Raw genomic sequence first — 17,790 nt, 5'->3', positions numbered from 1 at the left:
CCCAGGGCCGGGGTTTGGGCACCCCTGGTCTACAGAATAAAGATGTCACTTACAGAACAACTCGAAAGACTCCCAACAACTTTTCTTTCAGAAAATATTAGTCTAACCTCTGTGTATAGCCTCCATAGTAATACATCTCAAATTGGGGCTCCCAAAGATCCTAACTCTGATATAGAAAGTTATTATTTAAACATCGATTAGCAAATATTGAAGATCTTCCCACCTTTAGAAAATTAGCAATGCAAGAATACTGCTGGACAAAATCGGACGATGAAACTGATACGAAAATGTGTATGCTGGGCCTACAGAGAACAGGAAACTTGAATGCAAGCGGACAGGCGTAGTTTGTTGAAAACTTATTTAAACAAGATTGGGATTGCCTTCAGGAGGAAGCCAAGCAGAAATGCTCTCCACTTTACTTAGGAATCAGATTTCCTGCTAAAGTTACCTTGTCCATCTACTTCAACATGTTGACAGTTCCAAGTGGAGGCAGGCTTGTACAGCCACACACTGTAATGCACTACCAACTGTTCAGATGAAAAGTTGTTTTTAAAAGACGCCATTGGAGCAGTGCTACTGGGACCGTCCTCTGACTGACTTAGACACACCATCACACATTTTGCTGCCCAAAATACACAACAGCCAGGGCTAGATACTTGAATAAGTGGTTGCAAAAATATTCAATGCTCCCAGACCCTCCAAGACTGAAACTACTTTTAAGCAATTTTTGGAAAAGATGCATTGTGGACATGACCGATTTTTTTTTAATGTGTTTTAATTTGAAATTTATAGGTGTACGGCTTATGGGTTGTTTAACCTAACTGACTTTGACGTTCTCCTTCCTTGTATTCACCTTGTATGTAGCATGTGAATTCAAAGGGAAGGAGTTTGATGTTTGAGCTGAAACGAAAGTTTTGGTGTCTTACTGGCATAGGTGCAATAAATATCTTTACTCAATAAGTAGAAGCTTGTGAAACCTTACTGCGTTTGTGGTGTCAGTTTGTATTAAGCAAACTTACACATTTCAAAAATTTGGTAATTAGATTTGGTAAGATTTGAAAAGTGAGAATGATAATTGAGAGAAAAGGTTAGTCTCATATTATGTTCTGGAAAACATTCGGGTTCTTCAATGAAAAGATCAGTAATGACAGTCAGGGAGGTACCTTGGCAGAAAAGCTGATATGAAGAAAAATTTCCTGAAGTGAGAAAGTTTGAATGTCTCTGAGATTAAACCTAATTCTGTCCACTCTTTTATAGGTTTTGGAGGAGGGGAAACACTGATTTATTCTGTACTCTCTGTTTCAGGTCTGGTCCCTCGCTGTTGTTTTTTTGAGTAAAAAGAACAAGCAACTCCCGCACATGCTTACAACTAATTTACTTATTGCCCAGGTCAGTATGTATAATTTGGTCTTCACAATATTTCATGTAGAAATGTTATAAAATTACTTAGGAAGGTTTTGTAGTGAGCTCTCATGATGCAGCGATCCAGTTTTGCGATCCAGGTCCACTCAATGCCTGTGTGGGAAACTTCCTAGGAACCTTCTGTATAAATTGAATTCCACCTTGAATTCCACTATGGAAGAAAACCAGGCTATGTATGAAATTAAGATAAAATACATTATACAGGCATCCCCATGGGGGATGTAAGAACCCTATCTCCACACTCCCTGTGTCCATTAACTCTTGTTTTTAGTCTTACCACTAGTGCAAAGGATGAACATCTCTTGCTTTTACAGGTTGCTATAAGCATGAAATTTATAGACAGATAAGCAGGTCTGTGCAGCATGCAAGAAACCTGCATGCTGTAGGGACAACTCAGAGAACTTCCGGCTTCCTGCAGGGGGCCTCCAGATCCACAGATAAATGAAACTGGGGATACTGGATCCACGGATATGGGCAGGGGTGCTTTTATTTCACTCTTTCGATTCATTGTAAATGTAATATCTGGTGATGAAAATGTGGTGTTCCTTTGCTTCGCAGAGAAGATCTTTCATATAGTGTATTTTCATTTTAGTTTTTAAATTGCCATGGTTGCAGGATATGTGGTTAAAAACTAAATTCTGTTAAACTTTTTAAAAGGTGTCTTTACAAAGTGGCAGATTTTTAAAAAAATAAATATTTTGAATGGTGAAGAAGAATGCTTCTAAAGAATTCTGCTTTTTAATCTCCCTAAAATAAACTAAAAATGACAATTATCTCACTTTTCAGTTTGTGGCTTGCATTGGAATGGTGATGTGGAATTTTGCTGTTCAGGAGAAGAATATCACTATGCAAATACTTGTGTTTGTTTTCCTGTACAGTTCACTTTATAGTTCTTTTCTGTGGACAGGTAAGTGGAAAATTGTTTCTCCAAGACAAATGTAAGCTTTTCTTGGTGGTGGAGAGCTTAGATTCTTAAAAAAAAAAATTTATTGAATTGCTTGTCATTCAGAATGCTAGTAGCAAACATGTGTTCATTATCAATCAATTATAAGTTTTTTTCTCCTTAATTACCACTCCTTTATGACAGAGGTTTTCACATTTCTTTTTATTCCAAGCCAGCCTTTATGTGCTGTGCCCACACTCACTTCTGCAGTGTACTCCAATCCTCATTAACTGTAGTGAGAGTACTCATACTTAATATTAACATTTCTAGCGTTCAGGGCATTTCACGCACATTATTATAGTAATCCCTACAACAGCCCTGTAAGGTAGACTAGTATTGTCCTCATATTGCTGATGGGATGCTGTGGCGGAAAGATAGCCGGCTTGCCAGCAGCCAACTAGTGAATTCCTGCAGTTGAGCTGACAGTCTCTACAACAGGGCTCATTGTCCTGGTGCCTTTGCTATACTGCCTCTCAGATTTGGTTGGATTTCTTTCCTGTACCATCAGCTTAATTTGCTGCTGATATCAAAAGACCTGGCATTATTCCTTCAGTGTGTCCGCTCGTTCTATTATACTTCACTGGCAAGCTTATTATTTGAGTTGGAGACAAGACATCCTGCTTTGGGGAAAAGTCCATTTCCTGAAAATATTAAACCAAGTTTTTTGTTGGCTCTCTTTCTTCCTGCCTATCCCAGGTCTCTTATCTCTTTCTCTGCTGCTCTTGAAAAAAAGAGAAACCTTGAAGGTCCCTGTTGGATTTATTATTGTAGCTGGTTGGGGGTAAGTTTGCAGAGTTTCATAACTGAGATATAAAGGAAGTCTCAAACTAATTAATTTGTATGATTCATCTTGTTTCTTTGTTGCAGCATCCCAGCAATTCTTGTTGGAATCCTGCTAATTGCAGGTCAGCGAAATAGTGATGTCATTGACTCTGCGTTTTTTTATGGAAAATATCAGGTATGAATATTATCCTTCTTAATATCTTTGATGGTGTTTCCAATAAAGGACAACTATTTGTGAACCCTGTTTTCTCTTCCTCTTTATACTCTTGCATGCACGATGATGGGGAAAATAAATGCATTTTTCAGGAAATGGTGGTATTAACACTACTGTCTTCCATTCAACCAAAAACATGAAGAAAGCTTTGTTGAAGAGCCAACCCTTCTATATGTCTGTCAGAACTGAAAAAAAAGAAATGTTGAAAGTGTACTGAAATAGATAAACTCTTTTGGGCTTAAGTGGCTTTAATGTCAGCTGCCACATCTGATTTACCAATTTGAACGGATGAGGTGCAGATGAGTTTCAACAGACACTAGCCCAGGGCAGCTGGGAAATGGAACATGGATTACTGGCCACACAGGCTGGAGAACTAGTAGTGAACAGCTATCACTTAACTTACTAAAATATCCTTGAAAATGTAAGAAAGTTGGTCAGGTATTATGAAGCTTACCAACACAAACTGGCTTTAAAATACATTTGTATTTATAAAATACTTTGCCTTATTGCCTACTAGGCCTGTCAGTATACAAAAAGCCATTGAAACAGTACGGTACTTTTCCATGCCATTGCTGAAAGATACGACAGTGTATTGTGTCAATGCAAAAGAGAAAGAAGATAAAAGACCGACATACTAGGGTCATTGAGCTTGTTCACATTACACATACATGCATTTTACTTATAGTTTGATGAATGGAAGCTGAATTTGTAAATTCTTTGCAAAGCATAATGTGAAAAGATTCTGTCTGCTATTAGATCTGTGATGACTCATCCCAAGTATAAAACCCTCTGTTTGATGCTGTAGTCATCAGATGGTGGACACGTGTGTAATTCAATTTATAGAAACCCAAATGAAGATGGGAAGAGCAGGTTGTTGTTGTTTTTTTAAAAGACTGAGAGTATATGTGATGGAGAAGAAAGCAAAATTAAATCAGTGTGTAAGGAATACTTTTCTGATATAAAAGGCGTTAATTAAATAAGCAATAGTATTTGTTTAGTATTTGTCCTAGTGCAGCATTTCTCAAACTGTGGGTTGAGACTCATGAGGTGGGTCATGAGCCAATTTCAGGTGGGTTGCATAAGCACCTAACTCAGCTGCCATTGAAAATACAGAGGTGAAAATACAGGGTGTAAGAGCTACTGGGCAGGGCAGGCTCCTGAAGGAAGAAAAGCATGCAGCTTTGCAGGGATGTACTCCAGTCGTTGGGCCAAGTCACAAATTGAGTCAGCAACCCCACAACTCTAATTGAATCACAAGTTATAGCATGCCCCGTCGTGACTCAGTTTGTGGAATTTGAGTCATTTCAAGTCGAGTCATGAGTCATTTTGAGAAACAAGTCCTTGAGACTAAAAAAAAAAAAATTTAAGCCTTCCTTCTCCCCTAAACTCCACCATCCCTCACCTTATGGAATCACCTACCCTCTTCCCATCATGTCTGCTGTTGCAATTGGTCTGAAGGCTGCCTTCCAGACTACCCACAAGGTCAAAAAACCAAGCAAGCACACTAGGGACTCAAGTCCATTTGAGTCATGACTCTTTTTCCGGATCACTTCAAGTCATGAGTCAAGTAAGGATCCTTGACATCCACGAGTCAACGAGTACCCCAAAACAGCATATTTGGCAACTCAAAGTGGAGTCACTCAAGTCAAGTGCCATCCCTGGTGCTTTGCCCTAAATAGGTGGGAAGATGGGATACTGGAAAGGGGGGAAGGCTGTGTGGTTGGAGAAGGATCCAAGTCTTGTGTTCTGGTTTAACTTTTGAGCTGGAATGTTTGAATTCTGAGATATGCAAAATAACAGCATGAGCACGCAGTGTAATAGAACCTTTGGCTGATTGTGGCTTAGATTTGAAGCCTTAATTGACTTCCAGCCATAACATTATTTCCAGTGACTTCACTTCTGGTGGGTCCTGAAAGATTGTTGTTCTGAAAAGTGGGTCCCAGTGCTAAAAGGTTTGAGAACCTCTGTCTTAATGAAATAGTGATGATAATTATCAGGTTTTTTTCACACGTCAAAGGATGTGTTTAACTCCTGCTTCTCTCTTCATTTGGCAGATGATTATCACAGCGGTAATTGTATTCGTCAGTATATTGATGTCAGGTGTCTCACTCATGTGTATGAATAGATCTGGTGTGGAAACCAACTATGAGGCATTGAACCAACATTCCCAACGCAGCAGAATGGAGGAGTCTGAAAGGGAAGTGAATGAACAAAGCGGATGTTCAGCAAGTACTTCTCCTGCATTGACAGAGTGTTGCATAGAAAAAGGTATAGTGAATGACTGCATAAACCTTTATGATTAGAACAGCATCTTTCCCCCAACAACAACAACATGCAAAGCATGCAGGTTAGGTTCCACACCTAAATTGTGGTCACCTCTAGTTGTGATTTCTGTGCTTGACATGAAGTAGAGTCCCTTGAATGAGGTGTGAGTGATAGTGGCAACTAGGAATGCAAGTCTAAAATCTGCATTCAAGTTCCACAGGATGGTGAGTTGTGGAAGCTCTCTTGAATTGGAAACAGGTTTTTGTATTTATGTTTGCGCAAAGGAAGTTGTGAATTTACAATTGTGTGCATAAAATATGTACACAAAAGCTATGACTGGTTCAGACAGCCATGAACAAACTGATAAACCCATGTTTGCTCTCCCTCATGTGCCCAGCTGCATTCAATTCCTCCTGATTTCTTATATCACAGTTCTTCATGACTAGAAAACTTGGTTTCTAATGGGAGATCCTGGTTTATTGGAATTCCTTGAACTACAGTTCCCTTGTTTGGAAGTCATAGGAAATGGTGACTTAAACTAGGACATGTTAGATTCCACTGACCATGTGAATTAAACAAAAGAGGATAGTTATAGACTTGTTGACCTGTTCAAAGTCCAGCAAAGGACAATTTCTTGGATAATTTGAGTCAGGCCATTCTATGTTTTCTCTTAAAAGAGAACTGTCCTGTCCTAGTATTACAACACTCTCTGCAAGTATATCACATTCTGATTTTTTTCTATAGAGTGCTGTGCATGCGAGAAACAGAATGGAGAGTTGTGCTGTTCTGAAGGAGAGCCATCATCTCATATTTGTGCCAATGATAACTGCCCTCCCTCAATTGAGAATGGTAAAGAACTCATTTAATTTGGTGATATTCCACTTTGCAAGTACTGAAAGGGTTTTAATTGTAGGTTACCAAATATGTTTGACTAAGGGATATGCATAAGCAGTGGGAGTAGGTTGCCCAAATTGCAGTAGTTGACCTTTCTTCCTCCCAGATACTGTGGTTGGCTGAGGGATCACAAGGTGCATATCTCTCTCTTCTTTAGGTCAGTGTGTATTCTTTGTTCTTTCCTGTTCATCTGCTTCAACAAGACTCTTGTGTAATTATTTGATGATAATTATTTGATGTGGGAGAATCAATTGGATCAAGTTTAATGTCCAAGTAACTAATCTAAAGTGACTTTGGCAGCAGAAATTTTTGATGGGGGTGGGGAGCTGGTCATATCCTCCCATTTATAATGGCAGAAAAAATTATAGCTGTATTTCTATAATTCCTTAGGGATAAAGAGATCCTAATTTTGGGATAGCTGGAAGGACACGGTAACTATTGATCAATCTTTGGCCTCTGAGTATAGCTGGAGGAAATATGTGGACATTGTTATGTTTTCTCTCCTGTTTTGTGGGATAATTGAAATGCAGAAGTCTTGAATTGAACCTCAGACTTCCTTATAGATAGAAAGCAATTATTTATGAATATAGTGTACTTAGACCCTTACTGGAGTGGTAGATGATTAACCCATGAAGGAAGCTATAGAAAAGAGATTTTTCACCTGTTTGACCAAGTAGGGCAGCATATTTTGCAAAATACCTAATGATTGGCCAGAAATATTTGTCTCTTTGGTCCAAGAAACAGGGAGAGGAAATACAATCCTCTCAAACCACTCCTCCTCTATATTAGCAGGGATTATGCTCCTAGGATTGAAAAAGCCAAAAGGATGAATGAACTGCTGTGCAAATGCCCTCTGTGGGTATTTCATAACGTCCTACTGCCATCTAGTGGTAGGTACTAAGATCTTTTTAAAGCTTTCTACCTGAAGTTTTAAAAATAAAAGACAACTGTGCATTTTGGCATGTTGTGTTCTCTAGATTGGGGAAGAAGCAAGAAAATACAGCAGACATTGTATAGACATGTTACTTCCCCCATTGGAATCGGTTTTAGCATTAAATCTGATTTTAGTAAATAATTCAAATATTCTCTTGTGCCAGACTTACCTAATGGTAACCTCCGCTAGCTATGCACGTGTAAGGTTATAAATTGGGTAGCATTGGCTTGTTTTGTCAAACGAAATAGAGCAAATGGTTGTATCAAAATATGTCTTTTCTGCTTGAAGCAAACTACTGAACCCACAATCAGGATTGAAGTGTGGATATAGGCTATATCAGCAGTTCTCAAACTGTGGGTCCAAGGCCCACCAATGGGTCACAACCCAATTTTTGGTGGTTCACAAAACTGACAGGGTAGATTAGGCTATGTGTATCAAGGATAAACAACCTGCTACTTGGGAGAAGCACTGCTACCCAATCATCATTATAGTCACAGAATCTTGACAGGCTAGTAAAGTAAAACGTTTTGAGGGGGTGGGTCCCAATGCTAAAAAGTTTAAGAACCACTGGGCTACATGATATTTTCACTTCTTTGGAGGTAAAAGGCCACTAGGAAAGTTCTTGTTGAGCTTCTCTGGCCTGTGGATGCCAGAGTTGTTACTTGTTTCAACTCCCTGTTCCTGTATGCTTTTTCTCCCAAATTTCTGTTCACTGTGGATGCACAGAGGAAGTTCACACTAAGTCTCCTGAGGTCCTTGTGCTTTTTTTTACTGTTGTCAGCAACAGCCTTGATTGGCAGGTGAATGCAGGGCCAGGGGGAGGTTGTGGACTATCAGGGGCAGTAGGCAGAAGGAGGTAATGGCCTCACCATGGCTACGGGCCTTTATTCCTGATACTTTTGTATAGCTTAATCAGGATGCACCCAATACAGTTATTTATTTATTAGCTGATAATGCAAAAATAAAGCAGGAGACAAAATTTATCTAGCTCCTTGAAATACAGCAGATTTGTCAAACATTGCAATAAAAACAGTAAATGACTTCAGGGAATAAAGAACTCTATGCTTGCTTGAATAACTTGGGTACCATGTGAGCTTCTTGGGGAGAGAATACTACAAGCAGAAGCCACAACCAAGAAGCCACTTTGCCAAACTTTTGCTGGTGCATTCAGATTGCATACTGGCATTTTAACAGATGAATCACAAATGGTGCAGGCTTGATTTAGGGTTATTAAATTGTATGACAGAAACTACCACCTCTGCCACTGTGCTTAGAAATTGAGTCACTTTGTGTGTCAGAGTAAAAAAGTGTACCACCTAAGATATAAAAGTCGTGTTTATAATTTGTGATACTTCCCTTTTAAAATACAGATATGGGAATTTGATCCTTTTGTGCTGTGTCATGGGTAGTTGCCAGCTTGTTTACCAGCCTGTAGTTGTAGGCTATGTCGGGCTGCAGTTTGGATTAGGTCCACAGTGCAGAAGTAGATGATATTTTACTCTTTACCTCCGTGTGGCTTTCTGCTGAGAATCACTTCTACAATGGCAGTTTAAACCTAAAAGTGCAATTTACTACAATGGAGACTTTTAACCTTATAATGCCATTTTAGAAGTAATTTTCAGCAGGAAAACAGTGGGCGAAAAGACTGAAATACTCTTTACCCCAAAGTGCTATTGCACAACTGCTACACATGAGTAAACAAGCCTACAGCTACACACTGACACGTTATTGTTGCGTGTAATCTGGCCTTCATACACTCATACACCTGTTGACAATATCAGTACCAGAGTGCAAAACATTTTGTAAGGAACAAGTATGTATACCATCATGCAAAGTTTTTTGTAAATCTGAAAGGTGGGATAATATTTTAAATGAGATGTTTTAAAAAGAATCACTGAATAACTAGGCAGGGCAAGAGGTTTGATGCAATTAGTGAAGCTATGTTATCAGACTCGAGTGCAGTTCTAGTTAAGCAATGTCATTTTAGATTACACATTTGGGGAACAGGGTCATTATTGTTGTTGTTGTTGTTATTAATAACAACACCCCCGAGTTGGCACAAGCCTAATTCGGGGGTTAGGATTGTACTGTTAGACTGGTGAAACTGCATCTTCTGTTCCCCTGCTGGTTGTGAAGAGTTGTTACCATTATATGAATCAGTGTTGCATGTACACATTATTGAACAGAATGGTACAAAGAAAAAGTCTAAATACATGTGTCACACTTAATGTTTTTCAGCAAATCGTTGCCTAAGTCCATGCAGTTCTCAGACCTGTATATTGGCCCAGGAAGAACAGCTTCTGCAAACTGGAGACAAACAGCTGGCTAGACATGTGCTGCTATGCTTGCTTCTTGTTGTGGGCCTCTTTGCTGTAAATATTTCATTTTGCTGATACTGAATTTATTTTTAATACGTATTAACATTTGGGGAAATGGTGGCACTATTGTGGAACCAGAGAAATAATGCATTTTCACTTTTCCAATAATAGCATAAATGTGTAGAATTTGTGAAAATTCCAGTAGAAAGTTTGATGGCCTGTATGAATAGGCAGATTTTGTTGGACAAGTCATGGAACTGCCATAGACTGTTTCTGTTGGATTCATTAGCTACTTACTAAACACATGAAAAGGACGGGTTCTTCCTTTAAGAATCTAAAACCTTGTTCTGCAGACGACTGCTGCACTACTCACTTATTGCGTATTAGTTGTGCTGCTCACTTTTATACCCTGATTATAAAGAACTGCAACATTACAGAGTGGCTTTCATAATATCAGGTGCAGGACTATCCTATATAAAACCAGCGAAGCAACTCCAGCGCTGTTGTCTTTATGTCAGTTGCTGTCTGATTCTCATTGTTTGATACCTAAATACTTAAATATAAATGTATTGGATATGCCTTGTGTTAGCTTTCTCTATAGTGTCCAAAATCCATGTAGACTACTGTGTCGCTGAGTTGCCCACAGCCTCACTTGTGCTTTCACCACCTACTGCTGTACTGTGTTAACAGTTTTATGCAATGCTAGTATCTTGCATATGGTGATGAGGGAAATTTCCAGCACTGATCTGCCTGTTGATGTAGATTGATGAGGCCATTGAATACCGTTTGTGGTTTTATCTACAATTATTATGCCCCCATTATAAGCATGCATAACACCTTGTAGGGTTGAGCTGTTGAGACATACCCGTCAGTCAGTCTTGCAGGTGAGAATTCAGTCCATCATCTAGCCAAGAATTCTGACTGTTAAGCGGATCAGGTCTGTTGCAGTCTGTGGGGCTGCATGAGCTGAAACCAGAATTCTTGAGTTTGATGGCATTATGGCTGAGGGTTCTAAATATGTAGCTTAGCTTACTTAGCAAAAAGGCACAGATTGCTGGTAGATACTGTATTTGGTAGATACTGAATTTGTTGGTAGATACTGAATTTGATCCTAAGGTTTCCTTCTGAAGAAAGGAACTTCCTCTGAAGGAAAAGTACATTGGGATCCAAGCCAATGTATTTCCTCTTAATTTGTTAAACAAATTCCACCTCATAGCAAGCTCCAAAGTAGATTATAATAAAAGTCATGTTATAATACAAACGAGATTAAAACATATGGATTAAAATATATTGATTCTGTTTTTTCCCTTTCCCTTTTACAGAATTTTTCCAGTTGTTTGTGGTGGTTGTTTAACCAAGAACCTGGAATACTTTATGTGGAACTGCAGTTCTTTTGTGCTGTATTTAATTTTGGTCAGGTAGTTATTCATGTTTTTAAAAAATGTATACCCTGCCTTTCCCTTGCTGAGGCAAATGTCCAAGGCAGCTTACAAAGTTTTTCATAAAAACAAACACGGAACAGCTTACAATACATAGAAAACATATGTCATGGAAGAGGGGGACTCCAAGCAACCACCTGCTGATCTAGGACAGTGGCACCTAGTACCATGGACTCGCTCCCTTCCCACCTCCAACTCTTCCCCTTGGTTTGGACCTGCAACTTAGTAGGGAAAAGTTAGTTAGTTCATTCTAATCTGCTGCCCCCAGCCTGGAGTAGCAGGTTCACCAAAGGAATCCCCTGGGCAGGGCACCTCTCCTAGAATAGCTTGGGGCCACAATGGTCTCTGTTGAACTCATTCTTACAGTAATGTCTGCAGAGTGAGGAGACTCACAATTCCACGGTTATTCCAGAACAAGGCACATTGATTTATACTCAAGAGATTTTATTAAAAGATAACAGAAAAAGGAATAACACTGTTCCAAATGAATAGAAGAAACCATATTAAAAGGCTTGGTTAATACAGAAGCATTTACTATAGGTGCACATATGGTAGATGTTCCTGGTGCTATGCAAGTCTTGCAAGTCTCACACATGTGTGATTTAGCTCCAGACTGCCAGGAGTCTTAAACTACTTTCTAACATATGTGAGTCAAGGACTTGTAATAACACAGCAGGGGATAGACAAATCAAGTAAAACATAACCTGAGGCTTTTCTGCCTAGCACTGATTTTTCTTCTCCGTAACTTTGCTGCTGGGCTTCTCCAAGCAGTTTTCCACTCTAGTCCCAAGAGTGGGCTCTCCCTGATCCATCTGGTATAAAGCACACAAGAAAGACAGCGAACTCCTCTCAGCTTGAGAGTATCGCTTAGCTGGAAGGATGTTTCCTTCCCTTCTGATTGGGAAGGCTGTTGCTTAGTATCAGACCTGGCTTTTGAAATCAGATCCCTACCTTCCCTGGCTTGAATATCCCTTGGGTGTGATTTATAGATGGGTCTTCAGCAGACAAGCATATCTGAAATGTTCCCTAGCCAGAGGCGGGGGAATTCCCCCACAATGAAACACATTCAGGACTCTCTGAAGGGGAAGTAGGTAAAAGCTTAGAGAAATGGTGCATATGAAATAGCAATTTCATCACAACATAAAAACATACACTGTTGACTCTGAAACCAATTCTTACTCTCAGGAAAGTGTGGGTAGGATTGCAACCTGTATGCCCAATCCTATGCATGTCTACTCAGAAGTAAGTCCTATAGTGGTCAATGAAGCTTACTCTGTAGTCTGCCTGCAATAATAACCCCCCAAAAAGAATCAGTGAGATTTCCAGCCCTTCTCAGTACCCAGCTTAAAGTTCTTCTATTTCAGGCATATCAGGATAAAGACCCACCTGGCTTTACAAGTGCAAAACAGAAAATATGCCTCTTACCAGTTCAAGCCACTTTTTTGTCCTTTTTAGTGGGGTAGGAAGGCTGCCTCTGGACATCTGTTGCACTCCAGCTCCATCAGATCAGGACCATTCTGGTGTCCTCACATTCCCCTTTGCCTGGCCTGACCAGCAGCCAAGGCACGTCTGCCTACTTGCGAGTAAACGTGACATGAGGCTGCTTCACTTTCCCTAGGGCTCCATAAACTTGCAGCTGGGAGGGGGGACCTCCTTCTCCATGTTTTAGGGGCTGCATTCATTGGATCAGGACCATTCTGACCTCTCTGGAGTCCTCTCAGCCTGCCTTGACTAAGGCAAGTTCACCTACTCATGAGTAAACGCAACCACGTGGCTTCGTTTCGGGCTCAAACTCGCAGCTGGGAGGGGGGAGCTTCTCAGGTGTTTTTGGGGGGCTGCATTCATTGGATCAGGACCATTCTGGTGTTGTTGAATTCCTCTCAGCCTACCCTTTTCGACAGACTATGGCAAGTATGCCTACTTGTGAGTAAATGCGTGATACGGATCACTTTCACTTTCCATAGGGCTCCATGCATTTTTTCCTTCCGGTTTTTTGGCCATAACTTTTGAACGAAAGGAGCTATTTCACTCAGGTTTTTTGCATTGCACTCCGCTGGCCGTTCCGCATCCAATGGCGTATGGCATGACAGGGTAGCTCCTAACGCTGCAATGTTAGTGTGTCCTCCCCAGGGTGCGTCACCCCCGGCCCGTCACCAGGTGCGACCCGCACTCCTCACACCCTCCTAGCGACACCAGTAGATGGCCCGACACAGAGGCTCAAAATTCTACACTGGGGTCAGCATGGAATCAAATAGCCCCATTGCTGGGCTACCCAGCTTACCTGGGGGAAGGTGATGAAAGTCCCCTTCTCCCACGGAGCAGCTGGTGGTGTCTAAGAGGTGTGCAGGATGCAGCAGCAGTCACTTTTGGCAACACTGCAGTCCTGGTCACTGGGAGCTCAGGATTAGGCTGTGAGTAAGTTGCCCATTTCAGTAGGTTTTAAGCACTTACTATGTTCCTGAAATCCTTCACAGGTTATATCTACTATGTGTACAATTTTTTAAACAGTTGTGTTTCTCCTTGCTTTTAAATGAATAGATATTATGACTTGTCTGTCTCCAAAATTAGCTTATTCTTGGAATGTTTATGAGCTGCTGACACTTTTTTCTCTCTTTTTGCAGGGATTCATTTCTTTTGGAATTTTTGGTTTAGACAAACATTTAATAATTCTTCCATTCAAAAGGAGGTAATTTTAAACATAAGTTTAAATAAATGTTAAATGCTTTTTGTCTCTGTGATTTTAAACCCTGCCAGCATTATTCCTTGCTGCCCTGTTCTCTAGACCCTTTTTTGGTTCAGGCTTAACATAAAAAGCTGCCTTTATAGGGAATCAAACTACTGATCCTAGCTTAGTATTGTCAGCACTGACTGACTCAGTCTCTCCAGGGTTTCAGACAGGGTTCTTTTACTGATCTCTATGGGAATGCCAAGGATTGATCCTGGAACTTTCTGCATTCAAAACAAGTGCTACACTAAAGTATGATATCCACCCACTTTCCGCTGATTTTTCCAAGCAGGACTAAATGCCACAAAAAAGGGGGGCGGGAAGCATTATAGAATAAAAGGATCTGGTAATTCATTAGTTTAAAAGCCCATATGAACAGTTTCTCCCTACAATAATTTAGTAGAGAACATTCACCCTTTAAATAGAAAAAGAACTGTGTTTTGAAAAACAAACTGATTGGTGCCATCTTTAGGATATAGATAATTATTTTCTTGATCTTTAGTGATGTCATGCAATTAGCCAATAGGTATGCTTGCACTGCTGTCTTAACTACAAAAGTGAACTGTTTGGTGGCTGTGGAATGGTAACTGCTTTTTCCTAACAATCCAGTTTTGTTCTCAGAGTACAAAGAAATGCATTTTCTTTGTGGATCACTAGGTAAAGAGGAATGGTCTGAAAATTAGTCTGTAAAAATTCATAAAGCTGCCCTGTAGCTTTAAAAGATCCACACATGCTATTTTTCATCACTATATTTCCTTCACTTGATGATGGAACACATTTATATGTGTTGAATGATACTATTGGGGAGGAATACAGTGTTGAGACAATGTGAAAATCTTGTGATGGTCTATTTGCAGATGTCACATGATTTGCACACATGCATGCTCAGCCCCTTAATAAGTATGGAATTGCATAATATGATTTAGTTATAAAAGTGTTGAATGTATGTGTGGATTGGCTCAAATGTGCTTGAATCCAGGAGCCATGGTTTACTCTCTTCCACATCTTTCTTCCACATCTTTCTTTTAGGAAACACTTGGAGGTTGCCATTTGGAGTCAGACCATTGGTCCATCCATTGAGCTTTCTATTGTTAACAATAATGGCAGTAGATTTCAACCACAATTCTTTCTGTGTCTTACATGGAGATACCTGCCTTGAACCATGAGCCTCCTTTGTGTGCAAAGGATGTATTCTCCAACTGAGTTAAAGCTTCTCCCTTCACTATCCCATGTTCATCATTTCTCAGTTTAAAAAAACTGCTTAGAGACTAAGAAACCATTATATTGCAAAGTCCTGACACAACAGATTGTCTGTGCACATTACCACTGATAAAAGTATTTAAAGCATGCTGTTCTTTTATGCCTATCTTTACAGATGGTGGTGTTGTGATTTGTTCAAAATTTGATTTTTCCCACAGGTTTGAGTTCCTTTGGGGTAGTAGAGATCCGGAGGGAAGTGGAGACTCCCCTGTACCTGAAGAAATCCGAATGACATGCCAACAGTTTGTTCATTACCACAAAGAGATGTGTGTCAGAAGCATTGTCCAAGACAGAAGGTGGGGCTGTTTATCAATGCAAAGATTCTTTTATGCTGTCCTTATGCTTGAACTGAGCAAATGTGACTTGTTCATACTGGGTGTCTTGATAATCTGCGTATTTTGTAGCAGCCAATAATTTTGAATAGCACTAACAGAAAAGTGAAAGAGAACCAGGCATTTTTCCGGTGTTCCCTCCCCCCTTCTCTCAACTATTTTGTTTTCAGTATTAAAACCAAAATGGTATTTTCAAGACTCTTCTTGCAGATTTTTGTAAGAAGTTACATGTAATAAAATCCTGAAATCATCATCCATAATTTAAAGCAAATTTAGTTTTAAGCAAAATTTCCATTTTAAAGTAAAAAAAAAAAAAAAAAAGGGATAAATAGGCTACAGCTGGTGCTGTTGATCAGGAAAGGAAGCAGTGGAAGAACAGAGAGTACTTTGGCTTGATTCTTACCCAAAACTGCATGAAGCCAAGGACCTCAGGGCTCAAGTCCTATAGGTACGTTGAAGTGATCAGGAATGCTATTCATAGAAGGTTTGGTGATCCAAAGCTATTCCATTCTTGGAATCCCAAATCTTCAGTCTGTGTCACTGTATTTTTGGACACAGACTAAGGCTCCATATTGAGGACTGTATCAATGAAACTGCCAAGCTTTCTATGGGGACTAAAAGGAAACTATAAAATCTTGAAGGTCTTTTCTTTTTTAAATTTTTAACTACTGTTCTATTTAGAAAAGCTTTCAGATCAGATGAATGAGAATTACACACACACACACACACACACACACACACACACACACACACACAGAGGACACCAAGATTGAAGTAGACTTGAATGGAGCTAGACATTAGGTGGTATGGTAAATTTAATTTTTATGTGATTCTATTTTGGTTTTGAATTGTTCTGAGCAGTTCAGTGGGACCTCACTGTGGTTCAGCATAAAGATTTTTAAAAGACTGAACAGAACTTGGTGGTATTAAGACAAATTTAAAACAAACCATGAGTCATTTCCATTGGGTATGAGGAAATATTTCCATATTTTGATGCCTTTACTGTGCGATGCTTGTTTTGAAATGGAATTGTTTTGTTCAATACTGTATATGCATTATTAACAGCTCTCCTGTTTTTACGTTTTGATACAGTGTATGCACTCCTTTGTTCCTCTTCTCATTTATGTGTTTGTTTCTAATGTTTACCTTTTCTCCGTTTCCTTCTGTTTGTTGCTCCAGCATTTTGTTCATTGAATTTTCTTCTCTCCTTCACTCCAAATTAATATTTGCTCTATCTTGCTGCTCATTTTTCATAGAAATGCTGAGAAGCTCCTTGGTGGTAGTTTGCTATCTTGTGTAGTTTTCATCTTGGCTTGCTGCAAGTCTAGAAACTTGCTTTGCATGAGAGTGTTGAGATGAGCAGAGACACTTGCTTTGGAATGATCCTTCTGCTGCAATAGGATTTCTCTATCACCATATCAAAAAGAATAGAACTTGATTATTTTCACATGTCCAATTTAGTGGACTAGGCAAGCTAATTACTGTTCTCCTGCAGTGGTAAGAAATACTTCGTTCTTAAAGGCAGCTAGTCAATTACTATTGCCACATTATATTCGTGTCAAGTCCCCATATGGAAACTTCCAAAAAAACTATGAAAATGCTTCATGTAGTGCAGAGGCATCACTAGGGTTTGTGTCACCTTGTGCAAGAGCTCTTTGTGTCACATGATGGTCCTCCTCCTGTACCAAACCAAACAGAATAAATTACAATATCATATGCACAGCCTATGATGCAGTGGCATCACTAGGATAGGTGTAACCCCCACTAACTTTATTTAATATATAACAGTACAGGTCACCCAACAGTAACCAGTAATCAGTAACCAACAAAAAACCAGTGGCCAACTTGATGGCATTCACGTAGCTGAATAAGAGTTCTAATTCTGATCATGCAAATAAGAGCTGACTTATACTGGCACCTCATTTGTTCCCTGCTGTGTCATTGGCTCTCAGAACAATCAGTCTCATTGGTCAGTTTTGAGTTAGGAAAATCCACTTTTTGTTAAATAAAGTAGTTTTCTTTTTCTAGTTATTTGTCCATAACTTTTGATAGAATACAGATATTGTTGAATTGCATTCTGCATGAAATTCCACATTGAATGACTTATAACACGATAGTACGAGTATTACAGGTGCTGCCTATTTATCCACGGATTTTTTATCTGCGGATTTGTCTCAATGCGAATGGGATGGGGTACTGAATGTCACACACATCTTTGCCTCCTTTGCTGGCATCTCATCTCCCTCCGTTTCCAGGCAGCC

General features: G+C 39.7%; 1 protein-coding gene across 3 annotated transcripts in view; it reads left to right on the top strand.

Moving 5' to 3' along the window:
- The window catches only part of GPR155 (G protein-coupled receptor 155), a 52,311-nt gene that overhangs the window by 29,372 nt on the left and 5,149 nt on the right, over positions 1 to 17,790 (top strand). For all 3 annotated transcript variants that reach the window (XM_066612258.1, XM_066612260.1, XM_066612259.1), the window contains 10 exons: positions 1,306 to 1,389; positions 2,209 to 2,329; positions 3,062 to 3,146; positions 3,233 to 3,323; positions 5,417 to 5,630; positions 6,372 to 6,476; positions 9,694 to 9,827; positions 11,096 to 11,191; positions 13,834 to 13,898; positions 15,356 to 15,493. In XM_066612258.1, the coding sequence (XP_066468355.1) occupies positions 1,306 to 1,389; positions 2,209 to 2,329; positions 3,062 to 3,146; positions 3,233 to 3,323; positions 5,417 to 5,630; positions 6,372 to 6,476; positions 9,694 to 9,827; positions 11,096 to 11,191; positions 13,834 to 13,898; positions 15,356 to 15,493 (1,133 nt within the window). The remainder of the gene's footprint in view (positions 1 to 1,305; positions 1,390 to 2,208; positions 2,330 to 3,061; positions 3,147 to 3,232; positions 3,324 to 5,416; positions 5,631 to 6,371; positions 6,477 to 9,693; positions 9,828 to 11,095; positions 11,192 to 13,833; positions 13,899 to 15,355; positions 15,494 to 17,790) is intronic.

The sequence above is a fragment of the Tiliqua scincoides genome, chromosome 1 (genome assembly GCF_035046505.1).
Source record: "Tiliqua scincoides isolate rTilSci1 chromosome 1, rTilSci1.hap2, whole genome shotgun sequence".
NCBI lineage: Eukaryota > Metazoa > Chordata > Lepidosauria > Squamata > Scincidae > Tiliqua > Tiliqua scincoides.
Note: the sequence above shows the minus strand (reverse complement) of the source record. Positions and strands in the feature narration are given on the sequence as shown.